The sequence below is a fragment of the Herpailurus yagouaroundi genome, unplaced genomic scaffold (genome assembly GCF_014898765.1).
Source record: "Herpailurus yagouaroundi ecotype Mexico unplaced genomic scaffold, PumYag 28, whole genome shotgun sequence".
In the NCBI taxonomy this organism is placed as follows: domain Eukaryota; kingdom Metazoa; phylum Chordata; class Mammalia; order Carnivora; family Felidae; genus Herpailurus; species Herpailurus yagouaroundi.
In genome coordinates, this window is record NW_024412376.1 from 134,455,115 (window position 1) to 134,482,343 (window position 27,229).

Here is a 27,229-nt window from a genome sequence, read left to right on the forward strand (position 1 = left end):
TTTTCTCTCTCTCTTCACCACTTTTAAAAGGACTATTTATACATTATTATACTATAAAACCACATCAATTTACCTCTTTCACCCCATTTTATTGTATGTATTTTTTAATAATTTATTGTCACATTAGCTAACATACAGTGTATACAGTGTAGTCTTGGCTTCAGGAGTAGATTCCTGTGATTCATCACTTATATACAACATCCATGTTTCTGTAGCGTAGTGGTTATCACATTCATCTCACAATATCCAGTGCTCATCCCAACAAGTACCCTCCTCAATGCCCATCTCCCATTTTCCCCGGCCCCCCAACCCCCCACCCTCATCAACCCTCAGTTTGTTTTCTATATTTAAGAGTCTCTTATGGTTTGCCTCCCTCTCTGTAACTTATTTTTCCTTCCCTTCCCCCATGGTCTTCTGTTAAGTTTCTCAAATTCCACATTTGTTATGAAAAAACATATGATATCTGTCTTTTTCTGACTGGCTTTTTTCACGTAGCATAATACCCTCCAGTTCCATCCAAGTTGTTGCAAATGGCAAGGTTTCTTCACCAAGTAGTATTCTTTTTTTTTTTTTTAATTTTTTTTTTCAACGTTTATTTATTTTTGGGACAGAGAGAGACAGAGCATGAACGGGGAGGGGCAGAGAGAGAGGGAGACACAGAATCGGAAACAGGCTCCAGGCTCTGAGCCATCAGCCCAGAGCCCGACGCGGGGCTCGAACTCCCGGACCGCGAGATCGTGACCTGGCTGAAGTCGGACGCTTAACCGACTGCGCCACCCAGGCGCCCCACCAAGTAGTATTCTATTATATATATATGCCACATCTTCTTTATCCATTCATCAGTTAATGGATATCTGGGCTCTTTCCATAATTTCGCTATTTTCAAAAAATTTTTTTAATGTTTATTTTTGAGAGAGAGAGACAGAGTGTGAGCAGGGGAGGGGCGGATAGAGAGGAAGACACAGAATCCAAAGCAGGCTCCAGGCTCCGAGCTGGCAGCACAGAACCCGATGTGGGGCTCAAACTCACAAACCTGGAGATCATGACCTGAGCCAAAGTCAGACGCTTACCCGACTGAGCCACCCAGGTGCCCCCAAACTTTGGCTATTATTGAAAGTGCTGCTATAAACTTGGGGCACATGTGCCCCTACGAATCAGCCCTCCTGTATTCTCTGGGTAAATTCCTAGCAGTGCTATTGCTTCATCCCATTTTAAAATAATTCCCAGTTATTAGCAAGGAACAATTTCATGTATTCTTCAATGTTTCTCACATTTTTCAGTGTTAAAATGTTTTTCAGGGGCGCCTGGGTGGCGCAGTTGGTTAAGCGTCCGACTTCAGCCAGGTCAAGATCTCACGGTCTGTGAGTTCAAGCCCCGCGTCGGGCTCTGGGCTGATGGCTCAGAGCCTGGAGCCTGTTTCCGATTCTGTGTCTCCCTCTCTCTCTGCCCCTCCCCTGTTCATGCTCTGTCTCTCTCTGTCCCAAAAAATAAATAAATGTTGAAAAAAAAATTAAAAAAAAAATAAAATAAAATGTTTTTCAAACTAATTCATGATTTTTCCCTTCCACCTAGTATCCAAGTCTTTTCAATTCATCCCCACTAAACTTATTAGTCATATTTCTACCCTTGGCACTAGGTCAACAGCTTCTTATTTGCTCTGGCTATTACTTCCTCAGAGGAAACCCTCCTTTTTCCAGGTTTGCCAAAGACGACTTCTTGGCTTATCCTCTTGCCTCTTCAGCAAAGCTTTCAGAACATTGCTAATACCTAGGAAACTTTAAAAAAAAAATTTTTTTTTTTAAGTTTATTTGAGAGAAAGAGTGCATGTGAGAGCAGGGAAGGGCCAGAGAGAGAGGGAGAGAGAGAATCCCAAGCAGGCTCCACACTGTCAGCACAGAGCCCGATGCGGGGCTCCATCCCATGAACTGTGAGATCATGACCTGAACCAAAATCAAGAGTTGGATGCTTAATGGACTGAGCCACCCAGGCGTCCCCAGGAAACTTTTTACTTTCTCCCTTTTCATCTCTTGTGGTTCCCTTTGAGCTCCTTTCCCAACCCCGAGTTCATTTTTACCTATGGTTTATTTTTTTCTGCATTCCCACTTCAAAATGACCCAGAAGAAGGCCAGAGTTTCTCAGTTGGGAGCTCTGACTCTCTTCACTGCTATGTCTATTATAGCTGCAGCTATCTCCTCCCCTCTTTTCCTATGTCTACTAATTCTTCTTATTTGATTATTTCCCAGTTAACATAGAAAGTTTCTCAGCTCACTATTCTCCACTTGACTTGGTTGTTCTGTTTTACTCTCACTGCGAGGACATTTTCCATAGCAAGTCAAAAATTCCACGGGGTGCAGTGTAAACCCAGTTCCAGACTGTCCGGTATCGTGGAATGTGCTAACTAATCTGAATTTGAATCCCAGCTTCTCTACTTACTAGCTACGTGACCTTAAGCAACTTGTGAGATTTCTCAGAGTCTTGTTCCCCTCCCCCACTGTGAAACAGAGATAACAAAAGAACACTATCCCCAAAAAGTTATTGTGAATATTAAGTGATAGTGATGGGTGCCACCTAGAATAGTGACTGGGACATACTTGTGCACAATAAATATGAGTTTCTTTCCCCCCATTTTTTTTTCTCACTTTTGATCCTGACCTTGCTAGAAACAGAAAGCAAGTATTCGCTATCTGCTGAATGTTGGTGAAATGTCTTATCTAATATTCTAGTTAACTTCATTCAACTAGGGCTTTCAATAGGAACAGATTACAGTAAGAATGCATTTCAGTCAATGCACGGCCATACACTGTGGTTTAAAAAGTGGCTCAGAGCGCCAGCCTCAGAGTCAGAGCTGCTGTGTTTGAATCTGGGCTCTGACGCTAGTCACATGGCCCTGGGACACTTCTACACCTCTGGGCCTCAGATTCTGAACTTGTAAAATGTAGACGTAAGAGTACAGTATCCGTGGTTTTGCTTTCTGCAGTTTCAGTTACTGGAGGTCAACCACAGTCCTGGAAGCAGATAATCCTTTTTCTGCCAAATCAGCAGAAGATCACTAGGAACTTAAGGCTACATCATAGTGCCTACATCACTCACTTGGCTTTATCTCATCATGGAGGTAGGCATTTTGTCATCTTACATCATCACAAGAAGGGTAAGTACAGTACAGTAAGATATTTTGAAAAAGAAACCACATTCACATAACTTTCATTTCAGAATATTGTTATGACTGCTCTATTTTATTATTGTTGTTATTAATATCTTACTGTGCCTGATTTATAAACTGAACCTTATCATAGGGGCATATGTACAGGGAAAAATGTAGTATACATAGGGTTCAGTGATATCTATGGTTTCAGGCATCCACTGGGGGTCTTGCAACAAATCCCCACAGATAAGGGGACACTACTGTAACTAACTCATTGAGTTCTTGTGAGGACTTGGTGAAATAAAGCAAAGTGCTTAGCTCAGTGCCTTATATATGAGTGCTCAATAAATGGTAATGTTAATATTTTATAATTTCTTAAAGAAGTAAAGTATTTCTAGAATTAATACTTAATCTGAAGTATTAATATCAGAAAACATACATACTAGGGATTATAGAAGTCTTGAGTTTGAAATAGTGTGATTATAATTTAATTAGGATCATTTTAGAGCACAGTCTGTAGAGTTTGGCTGATCTAAATTTGAATTCTAGTTCTGCTACTAACTAGAGCTTGTGTGACCTTATAAAAATGAATTAATCTTTCTGAGTCTCAGTATTTTCATCTATAAAATGCTGATAAATTTTAATGCCTATATCTTGAGCACTGGTATATACCAGAAGAGCATACCGGCCAACATGTGTTCTGATTACCTACATCATTCCTATTATTAAATTTATTTTATTTTATTTTATTTTTTTTATTTTTGGGACAGAGAGAGACAGAGCATGAACGGGGGAGGGGCAGAGAGAGAGGGAGACACAGAATCGGAAACAGGCTCCAGGCTCTGAGCCATCAGCCCAGAGCCCGACGCGGGGCTTGAACTCACGGACCACGAGATCATGACCTGGCTGAAGTCAGACGCTTAACCGACTGCGCCACCCAGGCGCCCCCTATTATTAAATATTTTTAGGGCACCTGGGTGGCTCAGTCAGCTGAGCGTCTGACTTCGGCTCAGGTCATGATCTCACGCTTTGTGAGTCGGAGCCCCACATAGGGCTCACTACTACGGTCAGCCTGTCAGTACAGAGCCTGCTTCAGACCCTCTCCCCACTCTTTCCCCCTCCCCTGCTTGTGCTCTTTCAAAAATAAATAAATATTAATAAATAAATAAGTAATTTTAATATTCCCCCTTGCCCATATCACAAACGATTGCTATAAGTATTCAATGAAACGATGAATGTAAAGTACTTTACACATTGTAAGTGCTCTATACATGGTAGCTATTCATTAATAAGATATATTTGATAGGTCATTTTAGTGATTTTAAATAATTTTATTTTTGACATTTATCAACAAATTTCAATAATTTATAAATGAAAAATTTTTAAAGTACCTTCATGCTCATTTAATATAAACTCCACTGGATTACTAACACCCAGTCCTGAGCAGTGAGGAAGCAGCAGAATCACTTTAACTTTCTGCAATCTATGATCCTTTGATTCAATGTTCAGAAATGCCTCATGAAGTATTTCAATATCTTGGAGGGAAAAAAACAGAACAATTAGTGCAAAAATATTCATTAAAAATATTAATACAGTATGTAATTAGATCTATTTATCATTGTTCATTTTTTTTACTGTTTATTTATTTTGAAAGACAGAGCAAGCAGGAAAGGGGCAGAAAGACGGGGGGACAGAGGATCCGAAGCGGGCTTGGTGCCAACAGCAGAGAGCCAGATGCAGGGCTCAGACTCACCAACCATGAGATCATGACCTGAGCCGAAGCTGAAGTCAAACACTCAAATGACTGAGCCACCCAGACGCCCCTATCATTTTTCATTTTTAAATCCTCAGCCTCACAAAAAGTCACCTCATATAGTCAGAAAAGAGAGCTATTCTTCTCTGATAACTTATCAGAGTTAACACATGAATTCTTTCTCCTTCACTTGAGAGAACAATTTTGAAATTTAAATATCTCCTACATAAAATATAATTTTTCATTCTGAAATTCAGATTATTATTATTTTTTTTTCCAAAGAGAGAGCGGGCACAAGTGAGCGAGGGGCGGGGGGGGGAGCAGAGAGAGAGAATCCCATCAGGGGCAGAGAAAGAGAGGGAGAGAGAGAGGGAAAGAGAGCGATAGAGAAGCAGGGCTTACCCAAAGCAGGGCTCATATACGCCCGAAGCAGGGCTTGAGCTCACCCAAAACAGAGCTCAAACCATGAGATCATGACCTGAGCCAAAATCAGATGCTTAACCGACTGAGCCACCTAGGTGCCCTGAACTTCAGATTCTTTTAAAATACTACGACATAGTGGAGGGAAATGGGCTTTGGGGGCAGAGACACCCAAGGATGACTCCCAACTTCGGTATTTACTAGCTGCGTGACTTAATCTCTCTGAGCCCCCATTTTCTCACTCATAAAATGGGATAACAATGCCTGCCTCATCTAATTGTGGTGAAGACTGAAATAAAGCAGTTTAGTATGGTGCCTAGCACATAGTAAATGCTCAGTGTTGGTTATTTCCCTTTCCCATTGTAATCTCCTTTTATATTCCATCTTCCTCAGAGAAAAAAATGGGTATCAGTAACATTTATGAGGCAGTCTAATGTTCCTTAAGGACTTTAGTTTAGTTGGAAGGAAGTCTGTCCTCACTGAGTATAATAATCTGTGCCCCTATCTTCAAGCCACCCCTCCACTTCTGCAATGACTCCCAGTCCCCTCACCTGCTGAGGAGTCATCACTAAAATTGTTCCCCCACCCCCTTTCTCTTGTCTGATCACCCTGTTCATCTTCCTATTCTGTCTGTTTTGAAACTGTTTGTTTTTTTTTATTTAATCAGTGGGCCTTTTTTTTTTTCTTTCTATTTTAAACTTTCGATTGGAAAAGTTCAAACATACAAAAACACACATAAAAACATAATAAATTCTCAGGTACCCATCATGGGGATTCAACAGTGAACCATTCATGACCAATCCTGTTTCATCTACATCTGTACCCACTTCCATCCCAACCCATATTATTTTAAATCTATAAATATTTCACCACATAGCTCTAAAAGAACTCCTTTAAAAATATAACCACACAAATTTAAAAAAATAAGAATTCCTTATCATCATTAAAAAATAATGGAATCCAATCATGGCTCAAATTTCCCCATAGTCTCACACATGACAAAAGTTTTTTACAATTTGTTTGAATCAGGATTTTAATAAAGTACATACATTGCAATTAGTTGATAAGCCTTATTTTAAATTTCTTCTTATTGATAGGTTCCCTTTCCATTTTTTCTTACAACTTATTCCCTAATGAAACATGGTTATTTGTACTACGGACAGCTTTTCTACAGTCTGGATTTTGCTAATTGCTTCCCTAGAGTGTACTCTAACATGTTCCTGTGTTCTGTGCTTCTTATAACTTACTAGTTGTATCTTTAGAAGCTTAATTAGATTCTGGCTTTTTTTTTCTTTTTCTTTCCTTTTTTTTGGTGGGGGGGGGTGTGGAGAGAGTGGAGAGGGGAGCAAATCTACTTCACAAGTGATGTCATATTTATCCACTAAGTTATCTTTCTGGCACCAGCAAAGAGGTTGCAAAATAGACCTATTTTAATTCTGTCACCTATTTTAATTCTGTCATACCTTTTTCATATTAGCTAGAATACTTCTAAAAGAAGAAACTTCCTTCCTCCACTGCTTGGTTACTTAGAGGTTCCTATTCTCTCTTGGTAACTAGGTAAAAATTCAGAGGGTAACTGGAAGTGAAATGTTGGGTCATTGGTATGTACATATTCAATTTAATGATTAATGCTAGCTTTCTAGAGTGATTGCACAAGTTTACAGTCCCACCAGCTGTGTTTGAGCCTTCCCAATGCTCTTTATCTTGCCAGTACATGGTACTGCCAATATTTTTCATTTTAATCATTCTGTGGACATGTGGCGGTAAGTTGTGATTTTAATTGCATTTCCCTGATTAGTAATGGGATTGATGACTTTCACTTTTTTTTTTTTTTTTTTTTTTTTTTTTTGGCATTTGGATATCCTCTTTTGTGAAATGCCTGGTCATGTCTCTTGCACATTTTCCAGTTAGGTTGTCTATTCATTGTTAATTTGTAAGAATTCTTTATACACTGTGGATAAAAACTCTTCACTAGTTTATATGTTCCCTCTCTACAGTTTGCCTTTGCACTCTCTTAATCTTAATGCACAGAAATTTAAAATTTTTCAAAAGTTTACTACAGTCCAATTTATAAATCTTTTCTTTTATGATTAGTGCTTTATGTGTCCTATTTAAGAAATCTGCCAATCCCAGTCATTAAGTGTTTCTCCTATAATAAATTCTAGGAGACTCTAGATTTGTGTTGATGGCGTGAAGTACAGGTCAGTTTCATTTTTTCTACCCCCATTTACTGAAAAAAAAAAATCTCAGTAATCTACAGTGTCATGTGGATTGAACTGAATCCATGAAGATCAACTTGGAGAGAAAGGTCATCTTTATAACATTGAATTTTTCAGTTCATGAACGTGATTTATTCTTAGATTTGGTTAGGTCTTTGGTCTTTCAGTAATGGTCTATAGTTTTACGAGGAGGTCTTACACATCTTTTATTAGATATACTCCTAAATGTGTTATGGTTTTTGGTACTATTATAAAAGATACCTGCTTCATTTTCAAATTTTCATTTTTGGTAGGTAGAAATTGAATTTGTATGCTGACTTTGTATCTATCAACCTTACAAAAATCATTTGTGAAATCTATAGTTTAGTTGTAGATTATTTTGGATTTTCCACATATATAACTATGTAACCTATTAATAAAAAACAGTTTTATTTCTTCCTTTCCAATTTTTATATCTTTTATTTCTTCCTTTCTTTTTTTTACCATATTGCCTATGACTCACAATACAACATTGATTAGGAAGTTTGATGTTTTTGATGTTTTTATAAATAAGACTGTTTTCTTACTTTCACCTTTTGATTATCTATTACTAGTGTATAGAAATAATTGATTTTTTATATTTGTGTCTGTCAATTCATTGATTAGTTCTAATGGTTTTTTTCATACAATTTTTTTAAGGATTTTCTATATACAGAGTATGTTTTCTGCTGGTTCTGGATAATTTTGCTTTATGCATTTTGAGATTATGTTATTAAGCACAAACTACTTCCATACTCTTTCATTTTCCTGATGAACATGTTATAATTATATTTCTAGTAATGTTTCTTATTTAAATCTACTTTGTCAATAGCTCTTTTGTTGGTATATGTAATGTATATCTTTTTCTGTCCTTCTAAGTTTTTTTATATCCTTCTATGTAAAGGGTTTCTCTTATAAACAAAAATATATTTATACATATATATTCTCTTATAAATATATATGTATAAAAATACATATATTTTTATTTTTTTTTAATTTTTTTTTTTTTCACCGTTTATTTATTTTTGGGACAGAGAGAGACAGAGCATGAACGGGGGAGGGGCAGAGAGAGAGGGAGACACAGAATCGGAAACAGGCTCCAGGCTCTGAGCCATCAGCCCAGAGCCCGACGCGGGGCTCGAACTCCCGGACCGCGAGATCGTGACCTGGCTGAAGTCGGACGCTTAACCGACTGCGCCACCCAGGCGCCCCGAAATACATATATTTTTAAAGTATTTAATCTGTTTTCTATTTGTCTTACCTTTTTTGTCTTACCTTTTTTATGTTAATTGGTATTTCAACTCCATATTCCATTTTCTTCCCCTTCTTAGCTATTAAATATTATTTAATTATTTGTGTATTGACTGCCCCAGATATAACACATACCACTGACTTTCTGCTGACTTTAGAAATCTAACTGGTAGCTTCTTTCTGCACTATGAATACATTAATAGTTTTCCGGTTTCAGTTATTTCTGTTAAAAAGTTAAGTTTTTAGTTTTATTGCTTTTCCATTAAAGGTAATATATATTACCACCTGGGCTGCTTTGTCTTTGGTTTTCAGCAGTTATGCCACAATGTACCTAATATGTTTTCTCTATATTTATTCTTACTGGAGTTCATAGGGCTTCTTGAATCTGTGGCTTCATTTCATCTATTTTGAAAAATTCCCAGCCTTGGGGCACTGGGTGGTTCGGGTGGTTAAGTGTCGACTTCAGCTCAGGTCATGACCTCATGGTTCCTGAGTTTGAGCTGTGTATCAGGCTCTGTGCTCACAGAGTTTGCACTCTGCCTCTCTCTCTCAAAAATAAATAAACATTTTTTTAAAATTAAAAAAAAAAGAAAAAGAAAAACTCCCAGCCTTAATTTCAAATATCATCTCTTAATTCATTTTCTCCTCTTTGTGTTCCCATCACAGCATATGGAAGATACTGAATCACTGGGTCCCATGTGTGTTTTATGATCTTTTCCATATTATTAACCCTTTATTTCCCCTTGCTTCAGTCTGGATATTTTTGTGGTTTGTCAGTTAGCTTATTCTTTCTTTAGCTCTGCCTAATCTACTGTTAAATCTACTTACTTCTTAATTTCACATGTTGTATTTTCTAGTTCTAGAATTTTCTTTTGACTTAAAAAAAATTACGGTTTCCAGTTGTCTACTGAAATTCTGAAACTTGGCATTTAGTCTCTTTAGCATATGTATCATAGTTATTTTAAAGTCCACATCCGATATCTCTAGTATCTGGACCATTTGTGGGTTTGCTCCTATTGTAGTATTTTTCTCTTTATATCAGTCATATCTTTTCTTTCTGTTTGTCTTTTTTTTGGTTTGTTTTTTAATGAGTGCCAGACATTGTATTTGAAAACAATTAGGAGATAATATGAGACCTAGGATGATGTTATTTTCTTCCAGAGGAAATTAACTTTTGCTTCTGGTAGGCAGCTACATCTGGCACTAACAATCCCAGATCACCTTGATCTGATGTGAATCTGTCAAAAGTTTTGCTTAGTTTTTCAGCCTCATTGAACCTATAATAAAATGTTATCTTTGGTCACAGCATGATCCAATGAAAAAGATTTTGAAAATAAGAAGCCTAAGGGACTTAGCTTCTAATCCTAGATATCAACACTGTCAAGCACTTCTTTTGAAAGGGCGGGCCTACGCCAGCCGACTCCATCTTGTTCTGTGTCCTTCACCTTGACCACACCTCCTCCCCTTGAGTAACCCCCCCCACCTGCCTAACAGGACTCGGACCCTTCCCCAGGACCCTTCCCCAGCCAATCGGCTGAGGCCATAGCCATTACCTCACCAACTGCCCTCAGGCCCCAATAAAACCTTTGTCCTTTTGAAACTCGCTCTCTTTCCCTGGTATCTCACCGCTGCGTCGGTGCAGGTAGGGGATTGAGCTCGAGCTAGCTCGAATAAAGGCTCTTTGCTTTTGCATCGGACTCGGCTCCTTAGTGGTCTTTGGGGATCACGAATTCTGGGCATAACACTTTGACTGTGCTCTTATATATTAAAGGATGATGGGGCGCCTGGGTGGCGCAGTCGGTTAGGCGTCCGACTTCAGCCAGGTCACGATCTCACAGTCCGTGAATTCGAGCCCCGCGTCGGGCTCTGGGCTGATGGCTCAGAGCCTGGAGCCTGTTTCCGATTCTGTGTCTCCCTCTCTCTCTGCCCCTCCCCCGTTCATGCTCTGTCTCTTTCTGTCCCAAAAATAAATAAACGTTGAAAAAAAATTAAAAAAAAAAAAGGATGATAATTTGTACCACCTACTTTAACTACTGTTTGAACTTCAAATTATACAGTAGCTAATGCCAAGCAACATACCAAAGTGCCAATATATGCATTCATTTCAACTATAGTTGTTTAACCAATATTAAACAATGAGAAGAGCCTGGTATAATATGAATTAGTGAAGATTTTAAGAGTATAGTATATAAAGAGTTTTTATGTTACAAAAGGTAACAAATTCAAATATTTTTTACATTTCTAAATTTCATATAACATTAATTACCAAACAAATAAATATTTATACATACTTTTACATCCCATTTTTGTAAAAAGGTTCTTCAGGTCAGGATCCTTAGCTTGAGATTTTACTCCACACACAAATATTTTTGAGGTATTATTTGTTAATATTGACATATGGGCAACTGTGTACCATGAACCTGTATTGACCATTAAGATATCATCATCCATATTTAATAAAGCCTTTACAGAATGGACAGCGAGACTTCGAGATTTGTCCTACAAGATAACGATATGATTAGAACTTCAAAGGGTTTGACAAGAGGCATGAACTGATTTCTTTTTGCTTAGGTAAAATAAGTTCTTGGTAGGAGTGTTGAGATACCTAATCCTTTTGAGTTTAAAACACCTTAATATACGTTAGAATACAAAATTAACAAAAATAACTGATATAAACAGATTTAAAACCAAGACCTGAACTTTGTTTAGCCTAGTTATCATTTAACTTTTATATAGTACTAAGACAATGCCAAAATCCCCAAAATGTAATTAATAGATTAGTGATATCCTACTACAGCTCCCATTCTTACCCCTTGATGAAAACTCATCAGCTACTTCCATTCTTTCTTCCCCATTACACTATCATTTAAATTGCTGCTAGTTAACAGACATTACAAGATGGTTGACAAGCTTATAAAAGGGGGCTAGACAGATGAGTTTTTGTAGTTGATCTCAGTGCTCAGCAGGGTATCACTACTGAATAAAGGCCAAGACATTCTACCCAAGAATATGGATGCTGTCAAGGGATAAAACTGAGAAGAACAAGGTAAATCTGAGGCAAGAATTGGAATCTGAGGATTTTTTTATTCTATTGAATCTAATTGTTTTTCATTCTGTTGAAACCACATTATTCTTCATATTCTCTCCCTACATTGATAGTCGTCATATACCTCTTACAAATCAAGGCTCTAAAGCCATATTAAGGAAATAATGGGAAGGTAGTACATACTGCATTTTCAAATTCAGGATGGTACTAGTATCTTCCCCAGAAATGGAAGGTAGAAAAGGTATCATTGCACTTTTTTTTTTTTTTTTAGTTTATTTATTTATTTTGAGAGAGAATCAGAGATAGTGCAATTGGGAGGTGGGGCAGAGAGAGGGAAAGAGAGATTATCCCAAGCAGGCTCCAAGCTGCCAGCACAGAGCCCAGTGAGGGGCTTGACCTCACAAAACTGTGAGATCATGATCTGAGCCAAAACCAAGAGTTGGACACTTAACTGACTGAGCCACCAGGTACCCCTCATTGCATTTTTTTTAATCCTTCCTTGGAAGAGAAAACTACAGCCTTTCAGCTGCCAGCAATACAATTATCCCCGTCTATAGAGTCTGAGAAGGAGAACATGTTCTTCATAACTTTACATGGGACAAAGATGCTAGAGTACAATAGGAACACTGATTGTAGGGGTATTAATTTTATTCAAGGTTGAAAATTAGGCTTTATTAACCTTTTTGATCATCTATAAAAATATAATCAGTTTGTTAGGGTTTTTTTAAGTGTTTTTTTTTGTTTGTTTATTTTGAGAGAGAAAGAGAAAGAGAGTGGGGGAGGGGCAAAAAGAGAGGGAGAGAGATTTCCAAGCAGGCTCTGTAAGCAGAACCCAATAGTGCTTGATCTTACAAACCATGAGATCATGACCTGAGCCGAAATCAAGAGTTCGACACTTAACCCACTGAGCCACCCAGGTGCCCCGTGTTAGGTTTTATTTTTAAGTAGAGAGATTCTTTGAATAAGTAGGATTATTGAGAATCACAATGAAAGTAAATGTTTACCTGAAATATAAGTTTATAATCTTTGAAAAGATCTATATTTAGAAGATTATTTTTAAGATGAGATGGAAAAATTAAGACATCATAGCAATGTTGGTCCACAGCAAAGACTTTATCATCAATATGCAATACAGATTTGACTTTATTATAGCCTCTTTTCTTCAAACTATAATAAACTTCTTCAGGGCTGTAAATATGCAATATTAGGTTGTAATTAAAAATATATTAAAAATGCACTTAACATTACCATCTTCCCCCCCCCAAAAAAGTATCACTGCGTTTATTGCATTTAATGGAACTTATAATTTTAGCCAACAATAAGTTAAAAGATAATTAAAGACAGAAAAGTTAACATATTTATGTAATTACCGTTTAGGAATTTGGTGGGGTTTTTTTTAATTTTTATTTAAATTCTAGTTAGTTAACATACAGTGCAATATTGGTTTCAGGAGTAGAATTCAGTGATTCATAATTTACATATAACACCCAGTGCTCATCATAACAAGTGCCCTCCTTAATACCCATCACCCATCTAGCCCATCCCCCATGCACCTCCCTTGATCAACTCTGTTTGTTCTCTATCATTAAGAGTCTCTTATGGTTTGTTTCCCTCTTTTTTTCTCCCCACTTCCCATGTGTTCATCTTTTTGTTTGTTTAAATTCCCCATATGAGTGAATTGTATGGTATTTGTCTTTCTCTGACTGACATTTTGCTTAGCACAATACCCTCTAGCTCTATTCATGTCATTGCAAATGGCAAGATCTCACTCTTTTTGATGGCTAAGTTATATTCCATTGTATCTGTATCCATTCATCAATTGATGGGCATTTAGGCTCTGTCCATAGTTTGGCTATTATTGATAATGCTGCTGTAAACATCGGGGTGTATGTACCCCTTCAAATCCAATTTTTGTATCCTTTGGGTAAATACCTAGTAGTGTAATTGCTGGATCATAGAGTAGTTCTATTTTTAACTTTTTGGGGAACCTCCATACTGTTTTTCAGAGACACTGTACCAGTTTTCAGGGAAATTGTTGATAAGATCCCGAACTAAATCATGATTTCCCAGTCACTCCCCTAGACATGTCCACCGAGGAGAAAGGTAGTATTTCTTATCACATTATTTAGAAAGGCTAGCAACTTGAAATAAAAATAAAGGATTTGATTAAAACTCTTACCTGATTTTACAAGTATTTATCCAAGCATAAAGTGGCAAAGTGGAGGCCCTTAGTTCCTGGTTCCTAACTGTTTCTGGAAGAATGTGGTAAATTGAAAGGGCATCGTGTTTGATTCGACATCTTGCCAATGCTGCAGCCAATTTTATCTTAAAACTAGAGACAGAAAATCCATTTTTGGTGACTACTGCATTGAAGACAAGACTATCAATTTTCCACTAGAAAAATTCACAAATTAGACTTAGAATTCTAACAACTATTTCTGTAATTCTACTTTAAATTTTCATAGTATAAAATAATATTTAAAATTAGAAATCTGATAATCCTGCTTCCTTTTTTCAGTTTTTGCTGCTTGTGTACAGATATGAATCTCCTCAGATATTTATCTCAATTGTTGATTGAAAGAAATTTTATACAGTGAAAGAGGTGTGGAATTTAGTCAGACAAATTTGAAGTTAAATTCAGTTTCTGTCACTTACTAGCTGTGTGACCTCAGGTTTATTAATGAATCTCTTTTCTCAGCCTGTTTTCTCATCTGTAGAACGTGGTCACATTACCTTAATGTGGTGATTACCAACCATGTGTGTAAAATACTCAGCACAGTGCCTGGCACATGGCAGATACTCATTATAGCTAGTTATTGTCATAGTTGCCAACAGTGTATTCTTAATAAGATTAAGGAACTGTCATGAATCTGTATCATGTCCTTCCCAGTTCCGATGATCCCAGAACAAAAAACAGAGCAGAGCCCGATGTGGGGCTTGAACTCGTGAATCTGAGAAGAAATTAAGAGTCTGCCACTTAACCCAGGGAGCCACCCAGGTGCCCTGAGAGGATCCAAAGCAGGCTCTGCACTGACAGCAGAGAGCCCAATATGGGGCTCAAACTCAGCTCAAACTCACAAAATGTGAGATCATGACCTGAGCCAAAGTCAGACACTTAACTGTCTGAGCCACCCAGGCACCCATTTTTTTTTTAATGTTTATTTATTTATTTTGAGAGAAAGAGAGAGCGTGTATAGGTGAGCACAGGGGAGGGGCTGAGAAAGAGGGAGAGAAAGAATCCCAAGCAGGCTCCACACCACCAGGGCAAAGCCAGACACAGGGCTCAATCTCATGTACCATGAGATCATGACTCAAGCCAGAATCAAGAGGTGGATGCTTAACCAACTGAGCCACCCAGGTGCCCCTATTTTTTTTATATTTGTTTATTTGTTTATTTTTGAGAGAGAGTGTGTGTGCACACAAGCAGGGGAGTGGTAGAGGGAGGGAGGGAGGGAGAGAGAGAGAGCGAAAATCTTAAGAAGGCTCCATGTCCAGTGCAGAGACTGATGCAGGGCCCAATCTTATGACCCTGAGATCATGACCTGAGCAGAAATCAAGAGTCAGAAACTGAACTGATGGAGCTCAGACTGTGAATTTTAATATAATTTAATCACACAAAAATAATTTAAAGTATATATACAGTTATAAAGATTTTTGTATAAATACACAATATCAGATTGAGGATAAAGACCAAATCCAAATGCTGTTAAGATAACCAGACATGAGGGGCGCCTGGGTGGCGCAGTCGGTTAAGCGTCCGACTTCAGCCAGGTCACGATCTCGCGGTCCGTGAGTTCGAGCCCCGCGTCGGGCTCTGGGCTGATGGCTCAGAGCCTGGAGCCTGTTTCCGATTCTGTGTCTCCCTCTCTCTCTGCCCCTCGCCCATTCATGCTCTGTCTCTCTCTGTCCCAAAAATAAATAAACGTTGGTAAAAAAAATTTTTTTTAAATAAAAATAAATAAAAAAAAAAAAAGATAACCAGACATGTATTACATTTATAAATGAAACATCCTGTGGTTACTAAAAAACTTCTTCCACAGGTGTAGGTGGACTGCAATGATGAAAATAGAAGCAAAAACCATTCTCAACATTCTGGATCCAGAAGTCCACCTCCTGCTATAATTTGAACGTTATCACAGAGGGTTGCCTAATTACCTCTGTTTGCCAGGAAACAGCCAAAGCTGTCTTTCTATATGTTAAATTGTAGTTATGTAATTTCTAAGCTTACATCCAAAATGAACTCATTAGCTACAGGACGGAATCTAAACTCTTTATCATGATACACTAGGATATTAATAATTTAACCTGAACCAACTCTTCAGTCCTCAGTTTCCACATTCCCACCACTCCCATCCACAAATCTGGCCACACATGGAACTATTTTTGCCCCTCTAAATAGCACACCACATCCCTTCTTCCTCTCCCTCTGCCATTCTCTCCCTCTGTCTCTCCAGACAGTATGGTTTGGACTCTGCGATCAGACTACCTGGATTCAAATTCTGGTTCCACCAATTACTAGCTACATGACATTAGATAGGTTATTTAGCTTTTCTAAGCACTAGGAATTAGGAACTAATATCTAACTTACAGAATTGTAGCCAAGATACTTTTGAAAATGTACTTCCAAGTCAAGCTATTCAAGAAGTGATAATAATTAATATGCCTATTCTTTTAATATTGTTAACTAAGAAGTGTGATCAAACCTGGGCTTCCACCCTTATGTAACTTATAATTTGGTAGTATAATAGACGTATAAACGATTAGAGCACAACGTGATGAATGTTGTAAGATACACAGATAAAGAACAAATTGAATGTATCAGAAAAAGAACAAAAATCAGTCCAAAGTGACTTCTAAGAGAAGGAGAAACTTGAACTATTAAAGGAGGAACAAGAGTTTTCCAGACCACAAAAGGAGAAAAGACACACAGAAGGCAGAGTACAATAAAGATACAGAGATGTTAAACGGCAAAGCATACTTGTAGAATATGGGGTGGTGAGAGATCCAGGCCTCAAATCACCAAAAATCTTATATACCCATGCATGGGAAGTGGGAATGTTTTCTGTAGGAAATGGAAGGCCATTTAAGAATAGAGAAATATCAATTAATTCATGAACAAATATTTTCTTCCTTACTATATTCCAGGTACTGTTTTATGTCCCAGAAACATAGGGATAAGCAAGGAAGACACTGTTCCTGATATCACAAAATGTAGAGTCTGGTAAGGGGAGACAAAGCAACTAATTTTCAATGTCATAAGTATTTATGACAAAGGAAGGCAGGATACTATGGTGACTCAAGGGGAGTCAAGGAAAGTTTCCCAGGAATCACATTTAGGCTAAGCCATAAGGGTAGAAGTAGGAGTTAGCCAGGAATAAGGGATGAGGGGGTATGTGAGACAAGCTGTCCAGTGTTCCAAGTAGAAGAAGCATCATATATGAAAAATTATCTGCCAATTCTGAAATACGTGCCTGAGAAGTTGAGAGACATGCAGAGCTAAAGACAACTCATTGGCCATAGGGAACAAAAATGGAAATCTGAGGCATGCCAACTTTATGGGAGGGGGGCTTTGATAATGTCCTCAGGCTTTGAACTGGGCCACCAAAAGACAACCCCAGGAATAAAGTAAAAAGGAATAACTGGCCTTCACAAGGAATGAAGCCCAGCTTCCAATCATTTCAACCCCAGAATACTAAGTCACCTAGGTTTGTTAGTGCCTTCCAGGTTGCAGCCTTCCAGTAGCAAAAGTATATGCTGCCTCTAAAGGAAGATAACAGTATCCTAGGCCTCAAATGAAATAAACATATACAATATCAAATTATACCCAATACAGTATGTCCCAAAAAACTTTAAATCTAATAATAATGGCAAAAAGAATTATTCCCAATGTTTCCATTAATTATTTTATGTAATTAGAGGTTTATTGGATTTCTAAATATAATAAAGGAGTTGCAGTATTTTTCAGAAAAAAAAGGGGGGTATACCATTTTCATATTTATTCCTATAGACCACTGGAAAAACATAATTAAGAGAAAAAATGGATAGAAGGTAAACAGAAATATGTTCTAATATATTTAGATAATACATAAATACAAAAGAAAATATCCAAATCACTTGCTTATAATAGGTTTTATTCTCTTATTTTTCATAAGAAACCATGTGGGTTATTTTGAATAAGTCAGTGATGATTCATGATGTAGTGGAGAAATGCAATTTGCTAAGGATAAAATAACAATGAAGAGCCTATATTTTAGGAATATCATGTCTCTGTCACAACCACACAGGTGAGAAAAGGCATACTTCCTATATGTTTTTGTGTTGCTTTTCCTAAGTCAGGGAATGTTATTCTGACTAGCAGCTGATCGTGGTGGGGCTATGATTATACCTAGTTAATGGGAAGTTCTTGCCCTTAGCAGACACATTTAGCATATCAATGTTTCCTTTTATAGTAGAAACCTACTGGTTTGCACTCTAAGGGCTGCTGCTTTCCTTCTGGGAATAGAAATCCCCCTCTCCTGAAAATGTTCCTTTCCTCCTTCTAGTCATACAATTTTCTTGGAAGGTGTCCCTAAGTGACTCAGTCTCCTTGGCCACAGCTGATTGGCAGAGGGTGGGCACTTGACTCAAGGCAGGGTCAAGCAATTTTTGGATGTAGCAAGAGAGAATCAAGCCAGTCTTTCTAGTGTTTGGTGCTGTTAAGATGTAAAGCTCCTGAGTTGTCAGCAGCCAAGTTTCCCAATCCAGGAACAAAGAAAGAGAAAAGAATGAAGCCAAAGCACACAGAGCAGTGACTACAGTCAAAGAGGATCCTGATGATATTTAAGTCACAGGACTGAGTAGAAGCATAGCCACATCACTGCCCTTTCTGCCATTTCAATGTTCAATCAATCCTTCATGAAATACCTTATAATAAATTCTTTCTTTTGCCAAATCTTGTTTGAGTTGGGGTACTATCAGTTGGCAGAACAGAATCCTAATACACCATTTTCCTTCAATTTATTTACTTATTATTTTTTAATTGATGTATACTTGACATACAATATCCTATTAGTTTCAGGTGTATATCATTTGACATTATGAAATGATCCCCATGTTAAGTCTAGTTATCTGTCACCAAACAAAGTTATTAGAATATTATTGACTATATTCCCTATGCTATATATTATATCCCCATGACTTATTTATTTTATAACTGGAAGTTTATATTTCTTAATCTCCTTCACCCATTTTGCTCACCCCAATCCCTCCTCTGGTAACCGATATTTTGTTTTCTGTATCTATAAGTCTATTTTTGTTTTTTGTTTGTGTGTTCACTTGTTTTAAATTTTAGATTCCACATATAAGTGAAATCATATGGTATTTGTCTTTGATTTATTTCACTTAGCATAATACCCTCTAGGTCCCTTCATGTAGTTGCAAATGGCAATACTTCATTCTTTTTTTTAACTTATTTGAGAAAGAGAGTGCACACTAGCAGGGGAGAGGGGCAGAGGGAGAAAAAGAGAATCTTAGGCAGGCTCCATGCTCAGTGTGGAGCCCTACGTGGGGCTCTATCCCATGACCCTGGGATCATGACCTGAGCCAAAATCAAGTTGGACTTGATTCAACTGGGTGGTTCAACTGAGCCACCCAGGTGCCCCAAGACTTCATTCTTTTTTATGGCTAAGTTTTTATATATATATAAATCATATATATGGCTGAGCTCACATTATATATGTGTAAGATACATATATATATATATCTTACATCTTCATTCATCTATTGCTTCCATATCTTGGCTACTGTAAATAATGCTGCCATGAATACAAGGGAGCACGTCTCTTTGAATTGGTGTTTTCATTTTCTTTGGGTAAAGATCCAGAATTGGAATTGCTGGATCATAGAGTAGTTTTATTTTTATTTTTTGAGGACCCTTCACAGTGTTTTACATAGTGGCTGCACTAATTTACATTCCCACCAAGAGCATATAAGGATTCCCTTTTCTCCGCATCCTTGCCAACACTTGTTATTTTTTGTCTTTTTGATAATTCCCAATCTGACAGGTGTCAGGCATCTCATGATGGTTTTGAATTACATTTCTCTGATGAGTAGGCTGTTGAACATCTTTTCATGTGCCTGTTGGCCATCTGTTTGCCTTCTTTCGGAAAAATGTCTGTTCAAGCCCTTTCCACTTTTTTAAATCAGTTGTATTTTTTTTATATTAAGTTGTGTAAGTTCTTTATATATTTTTGACATTAACCTCTTATTGGATGTGTGATTTGCAAATATCTTCTCCCATTTAGTAGCTTGCCTTTTTATTGATGATTTCTTTCTCTGTGCAAAAGCTTTTATTTACTTTGGCTTCTGTTTATTTGTTTTAGTTTTTGTTACCCTTGCCTGAGGAGACTGGTCCAAACAAATATTGCTGATAAGCCAAAGAGCTTACCGCCTATGTTTTATTCTAGGAGTTTTATGGTTTCTGTTCTTACATTCAAGTCTTTAATCCATTCCAAATTTATTTTTGTGTATTGTGTTTATCTGTTTCCCTTTAAATATTAATTGAATATTTTCTTAATGCCAAAAATAATTCAGTCAATTGCCTGAATTTCCCCTATGAATATAAAATCAGACATCATACTGACAACTGTTTCAGAATATTCACTAATTAAGTGAAATAGCCTAAGAATTTCCAAAGAAGGTGTGGAAAGAATATGAGATATAAAAACCCGTGAACAGGGGTGCCTGGCTGGCTCAGTCAGAAGAGCATGCAACTCTTGATCTCAGGGTTGTGAATTCGGGTCCCACATGGGGTGTAGAGATTGCTTCATTAAATTTTAAAAAACTTAAAAAAAAAATTTTTTTTTAAACAAGCCCATGAACAAGTATTCAGGGAGTATTTTGGCAAATGAGAAACTGGGAGTGAAAGAATTGGGGAAGACAAGAAAAGGGATATATCTGAGCAAATGTAATTTATCCCCTAAGTGCCTGATTGGTTTTAACATTCATAAATCATTCAATATAAATTACCTTACCACTTTAATAGAATAAAGAAGGAAAGACAAATGATCATCCAACCTTCCAAAATTCTGATCTCTGTTTTCCTAGTGAGACTACCGTTTTCCTCTTGGGATCCCCCTTCCTGTACTTCAGTTGGAAAGTACCTTGAGGCATAAAGCCAGGACTGTTCTAATGCTTACCCCATTTGGTCTCATTTTCTCAGGGATCAAGTCTCTGTGCTGCTTCTCGTCTAATGCCCAAAATCTTTGCCTCATATATTTTGTCCAGTTTTCTAGTTGTTTACAGTAAGTCTAACCCAAGATACTCTCTCATGACCAAACAATTTATATTTAAAAAATATCACTCTACCTGCCATGGAGAACAGATTGCGGGAAGGAATGAGTTATAGGCAGGGAAATCAACGATGAAGCTAGTGTAGTAAGCTGGTGGCTTGGAAAATTGCAATGTAGTCGTGGAAAAGGAAAGAAGTAGATCATGAAGCATGTTTTCCAAATGGAGTTACAGCATTAGGTATGGTATGGGCACAGGGCTGGGGAGGAAAGAAGAATCAAGGATGTGTCTAGGCAGATGTTGGCACCTGAATGTAATGTGGAAGATTTCAGGATGAGTAGTTTTGGGTGGTTTGGGAGGATAGACTACTAACTCTTTCCCCTGCTGCTGCCTCTCTAGTCTTTCACTGCTCATTCTCCAATTTTGCCTCACAAAAGTCCAACAAATTATTTGGCAGGAAGATTTTTGGGCTAGTGTGAGGGCATGGGAAATAAGAAAGGAAGAGGTTGTGGTATCTTTTTATTTAACCCATGCACATAGTATTAAAAACATAATTGATTTTATACAAGGAAGGAGTTCATAAGGACTTTGCATATGTCAAAAATGATAATACGTGTCATCTTGGATTATATCTCCAAAGCCATGAATAAATGAAGGAAAAGATACAAGTTGGTACATAGAATATAAAACACAAGGATCTCTGGTAGAGACAATAACAACAAAGATCAAGCAGAATTTTCATAAGAAAGAAATCATTCTTATTCAGTTTCTTGCTAAATAATTACTTCCTCTCTCACCTCCTAATATTAGTTTTTATCCCCTCAGTAGAAACTTAGTAAGGTACATTTTAAGCTGACAATGATTCTACTTCCCTGGGGAAAACAGCACCAGCCCTAAACCCCAGAAGATCTACAGAGGTTGAGCTACAGGTCAATGTCCTGTCTGAGTTCAGAATCCTACTCTATTGGCTACGGGGGATTGGCCCAAAGGAAGGCACCTGAACCACACGGAGCCAATCAAATTCCTGGGGGAGCTAGAATCTAGAATTGGTGTATGGAGATGATAAAATAAGTTAGTCTACATGAAGATACTACAAGACAGCTGTAACATGTAAGCTCAGGAACTGGGGTGCAAGAGTAGGGCTTTTTCCATGTAGACTAGAGAAGCACAGAGGCAGATAGGAAGAGAAAAAGAGAATGAAGCAGATACAAAGAGAGAAGCAGAGATAAAAAGATTAAAAGGACTTCAAGCTGTATTACAAAGCTGTACTCATCAAGACAGTCTGCTACTGGCACAAAAAGAGACACTCAGATCAACGGAACAGAATAGAAACCCAGAAATGGACCCACAAATGTATGGCCAACCAGTCTTTGACAAAGCAGGAAAGAATATCCAATGGAATAAAGACAGTCTCTTCAGCAAGTGGTGCTGGGAAAACTGGACAGCAACACGCAGAAAAATGAACCTGGACCACTTTCTTACACCATACACAAAAATAAACTCAAAATGGATGAAAGACCTAAAGGTAAGACAGGAAACCATCAAAATCCTCAAGGAGAAAGCAGGCAAAAACCTCTTTGACCTTGGCCGCAGCAACTTCTTACTCAACATGTCTCCAGAGGCAAGGGAAACAAAAGCAAAAATGAACTATTGGAACCTCATCAAGATAAAAAACTTCTGCACAGAGAAGGAAACAATCAGCAAAACTAAAAGGCAACCGACAGAATGGGAGAAGATATTTGCAAATAACATATCAGATAAAGGGTTAGTATCCAAAATCTATAAATAACTTATCAAACTCCACACCCAAAAAACAAATAATCCAGTGAAGAAATAAGCAAAAGACATGAATAGACACTTCTCCAATGAAGACATCCAGATGGCCAACCGATACATGAAAAAATGCTCAACATCACTCATCATCAGGGAAATACAAATCAAAACCACAAGGAGACACCACCTCACCCTGTCAGAATGGCTAACATTAACAACTCAGGCAAGGACAAATGTTGGCGAGGATGCGGAGAAAGAGGATCTCTTTTGCACTGCTGGTGGGAATACAAACTGGTGCAGCCACTCTGGAAAACAGTATGGAGGTTCCTCAAAAAACTAAAAACAGAACTACCCTACGACCCAGCAATTGCACTATTAGGTATTTATCCAAGGGATACAAGTATGCTGTTTCAAAGGGACACATGCACCCCCATGTTTATAGCATCACTATCAACAATAGCCAAAGTATGGACAGAGTCCAAATGTCCATCGATGGATGAATGGCTAAAGAAGACATGGTATATATATATTGTATACACACACACACACACACACACACACACACACACACACACACAATGGAGTATTACTCGGCAATCAAAAAGAATGCAATCTTTCCATTTGCAACTACCTGGATGGAACTAGAGGGTATTATGCTAAGCGAAATTAGAGAAAGACAAATATCATGTGACTTCACTCATATGTGGAATTTAAGAAACAAAACAGATGAACATAAAGGAAGGAAGACAAAAATAATATAAAAACAGGGAGGGGGACAAAACATAAGAGACTCTTAAATATGGAGAACAAACAGAGGGTTACTGGAGGGGTTGTGGAAGGGGGGATGGGCTAAAGGGGTAAGGGACATCAAGGAATCTACTCCTGAAATCATTGTTGCACTATATGCTAACTAACTTGGATGTAAATTAAAAAGTAACAATAGGGGCGCCTGGGTGGCGCAGTCGGTTAAGCGTCCGACTTCAGCCAGGTCACGATCTCGCGGTCCGTGAGTTCGAGCCCCGCGTCAGGCTCTGGGCTGATGGCTCAGAGCCTGGAGCCTGTTTCCCATTCTCTGTCTCCCTCTCTCTCTGCCCGTCCCCCATTCATGCTCTGTCTCTCTCTGTCCCAAAAATAAATAAACGTTGAAAAAAAAAATTAAAAAAAAAAAGTAACAATAATAAAAAGATTAAAAAGCAGAGATAAAGAAAGTCCTAATCTTTCCAATTCCTGATTTCATTCTCTTTCTGAGTCTTTGACTTATATGATACATCCCAGTATCTTTATCATTTTTGCTCAAACTAACTGAAGATGGCTTCTGTTACTTGAAAGCTGAGACTCTTGATTAAAACACTCTGGTGGTATCTTTATACATGTATACTGCTCTACTATTCTCTGCAATTCAATCACTATACATGCATTTCTCCTATAGCATATTATGAATTAAATATACTATGAATTGGCTAATTTGGTAAACCGATCAATTTGTAAGATTTGCATTATATAAGCCTTTATTGGTTTGTGTAAGGGGAAACACTATTGCACTGACAAGAATGTAACCGGTATGTGTCAAGGCAGGAGGTAGCATGGTATGATGGGGAAAGGGAAAAGTCTGGGGAATCAGGAATCCTTAGACAGTAGGATCTTCTGGTTCCTCTGGCCTCCTGAGCCACGGTCTTTGCTTGTCCTATTCATACCTGTCTTGCTAGCATTCAGCTAAAAGTCTGCAGCTGCTGAAAGCATAGTCTGGTCTTTCTTGGTGAGAGCCCTATGGCTTTCCTGGCTGACCCAAGCTAAACTCAGCTCTCATTAGGCTCACCGAGACTAAGATGGGGCTTCCATCAATGTCTCCCGAGTCCTGCTAAGTCAAACAGAAACTGAGAGAAGCTCAGCAAACCTGAAACTTTGAGCCTGTCCCATGGCATTTTGCCCCACCAATTTTTCTCTGATGTACTTGTACCCATCTTGGACACCTGTGGTTGGAGGCAGGTTACCCACTAGTGGGATGGGCAGTGAGGTGGTTACCCAAAAACCCACACAGTAAACAGGGGTGAGATCTTACTTATCTAACACAGAGGGCATGTACCTCTGAATGCTCTTGCTGTTTGCCGTCTTAAAATTTCTTATGGCTACATCTGACATGAGATATGACTGTGTCTTATCTTTAATCTTCCAGAGTACATCAACCAAACCTCACTATCCTAAGTGGAAGGAGTAGTAGCATATAAATGGTTAACACTTGGACTCTGGAATCCACCTTCCTGAATTTGAATCTGGCTACTCCCTTCTCCGATCTATAGCAATAGGTAGGTTCCTGTAACCTGTCTATGCCTCAGTTTTTCCGTGTGTCAAAATACAGGTTGCTAACAGTATCCTCCTCGTATGTTGTTATTAACAAGAGCTCCTTACAACAGTGATTGACACATATTAAGTGCTCAGTAAATGTAAGCTATTATTATTACACCGTTCTTAATCCTCTGGTCTCAGCCTTCAGTAATTTAAATGAAACTGCTTGGATTTCCCATAACAATATAAAATCAGATATCCTACTGATAACTGTTTCAGATTATTTACTAGGTAAAAATTTTCCTACAAGATTGTTGTTGTTGCTATATTCTGCTTTCCATTAAGGTTCAACAACACGATAACAAAAGCCCTAACCACAGTAGCACTTAACATTTATTGACCATCTACCATGTGTGTGGCTCTAAGCTAATCATTTTGCATGCATTTGTTTAATTAATTTTCCGAACGACCTTTTTAGGTAGGTACTATTATTATCCCCATGGTAGGTTTCTGCCAATATTTAGGCTAAAAAGAAAACAAATTTAAATTTAAAACATGTTTGTTTTTCTTAACTATGTTGAAGATTTTTTTTTTTTAATTTGCCCAAGTAGTGGAATTTTCTCATTTGATACACGTTAGATTTTTTTTTAAAGAGCTGTAAATAAAGGTAAGTAAATAAATAATAGGTGTTTCAAATGAAGTTTAATTTATGTATGTGCTAAAACATTACTAGGAATTTTTCATGATTTTCCAAATACTTACAAGTTGGATCTTACAGTTCAAGCTTTCAAAAACAACTTGATTTTAAACAGAATGTTTAACCTGTTCAAGGCTGTTTGCAAAGGAACTCAAGACACATGAACTTTTATATATTTTCTCCATAAATTTCTGAAACTTATCTACACATTATACCGTATACCAATGAAAATACTAATAATTATTTCATAGAAAACATCCTTTGCACTTTTACAATTACCTGTTAAGAAGGTTCTCTACTTCTTGAACTTCTGCTATGGGTTCTTCATTATCAGAAAGGAAACGAGCTTGAAATTTTCTATCTTGAAAATCATACAGCATCACAATAATAAGACTGCTCAAATGATCTGGCTACCAGGGGGAAACACACATAAAGAAAAGTATACAAACAACATCTATAGTAATATTTTCCATTCCACTATGTTTTCATGAGAGGACAGAAATATGACTATTTTTACATAGCCTGGTTGTATTGGTAGAGAACTTGCAAATAGAAAAAAAAAACAATAAAAAAATAAACCATTTTAAAGAGACAATATTTGGTATGTTTATCACAATGAAAGGACTACAATCAGTATTAGAAGTAGGAGAGAGTGGGGCGCCTGGGTGGCTCAGTCGGTTAAGCATCCGACTTCAGCTCAGGTCACGATCTCACGGTCTGTGAGTTCGAGCCCCGCATCAGGCTCTGGGCTGATGGCTCAGAGCCTGGAGCCTGCTTCCGATTCTGTGTCTCCCTCTCTCTCTGCCCCTCCCCCGTTCATGCTCTGTCTCTCTCTGTCTCAAAAATAAATAAACGTTAAAATATGTAAAAAAAAAAAAAAAAGAAGTAGGAGAGAGTTCAGGATGTGTTCTGAAGGTCTCAGCAATAAGCAAACTAGTTGGATTTAAATCTAAAGGCTTTTTAATACTTTCTAAATAACAATCATGAAACAGCTAATTATATAAAAGTTGTTTACTTACTATTGTGGTACTTGGGAAGATACAACTATCTATTAATATAGCTTCCAAAATATCTTGAACTGCAAGACAAGGAAAATGTCTGTTACTGAGAATACCAAAACTGAAAATGAAAACTTTGGAATCAAAATACACTTTAGGGGCACCTGAGTGGCTTGGTCAGTGAAGCATCTGACTCTTGATTTTGGTTCAGGTCATGATCTCACAGTTTGTGAGATCAAGCCCCATGTCTGACAGCACAGAGCCTGCTTGGGATTCTCTTTCTTCCTCTCTCTCCACCCCTCCCTCACTCACGTGCATGCACATGCACACAGGTGCTCTCTCTCTCAAAATAAATAAACATT

The 27,229-nt window shown here is 37.8% G+C and overlaps 1 protein-coding gene across 4 annotated transcripts in view; it reads right to left on the reverse strand.

Moving 5' to 3' along the window:
* Positions 1-27,229, reverse strand: part of NSUN7 (NOP2/Sun RNA methyltransferase family member 7) — a 55,254-nt gene that overhangs the window by 17,855 nt on the left and 10,170 nt on the right. For all 4 annotated transcript variants that reach the window (XM_040485063.1, XM_040485071.1, XM_040485078.1 and 1 more), the window contains exons 3-8: positions 26,889-26,947; positions 26,149-26,279; positions 14,029-14,181; positions 12,854-13,037; positions 11,095-11,302; positions 4,534-4,677 (exon numbers count right to left, since the gene is read on the reverse strand). In XM_040485063.1, the coding sequence (XP_040340997.1) occupies positions 4,534-4,677; positions 11,095-11,302; positions 12,854-13,037; positions 14,029-14,181; positions 26,149-26,279; positions 26,889-26,947 (879 nt within the window). The remainder of the gene's footprint in view (positions 1-4,533; positions 4,678-11,094; positions 11,303-12,853; positions 13,038-14,028; positions 14,182-26,148; positions 26,280-26,888; positions 26,948-27,229) is intronic.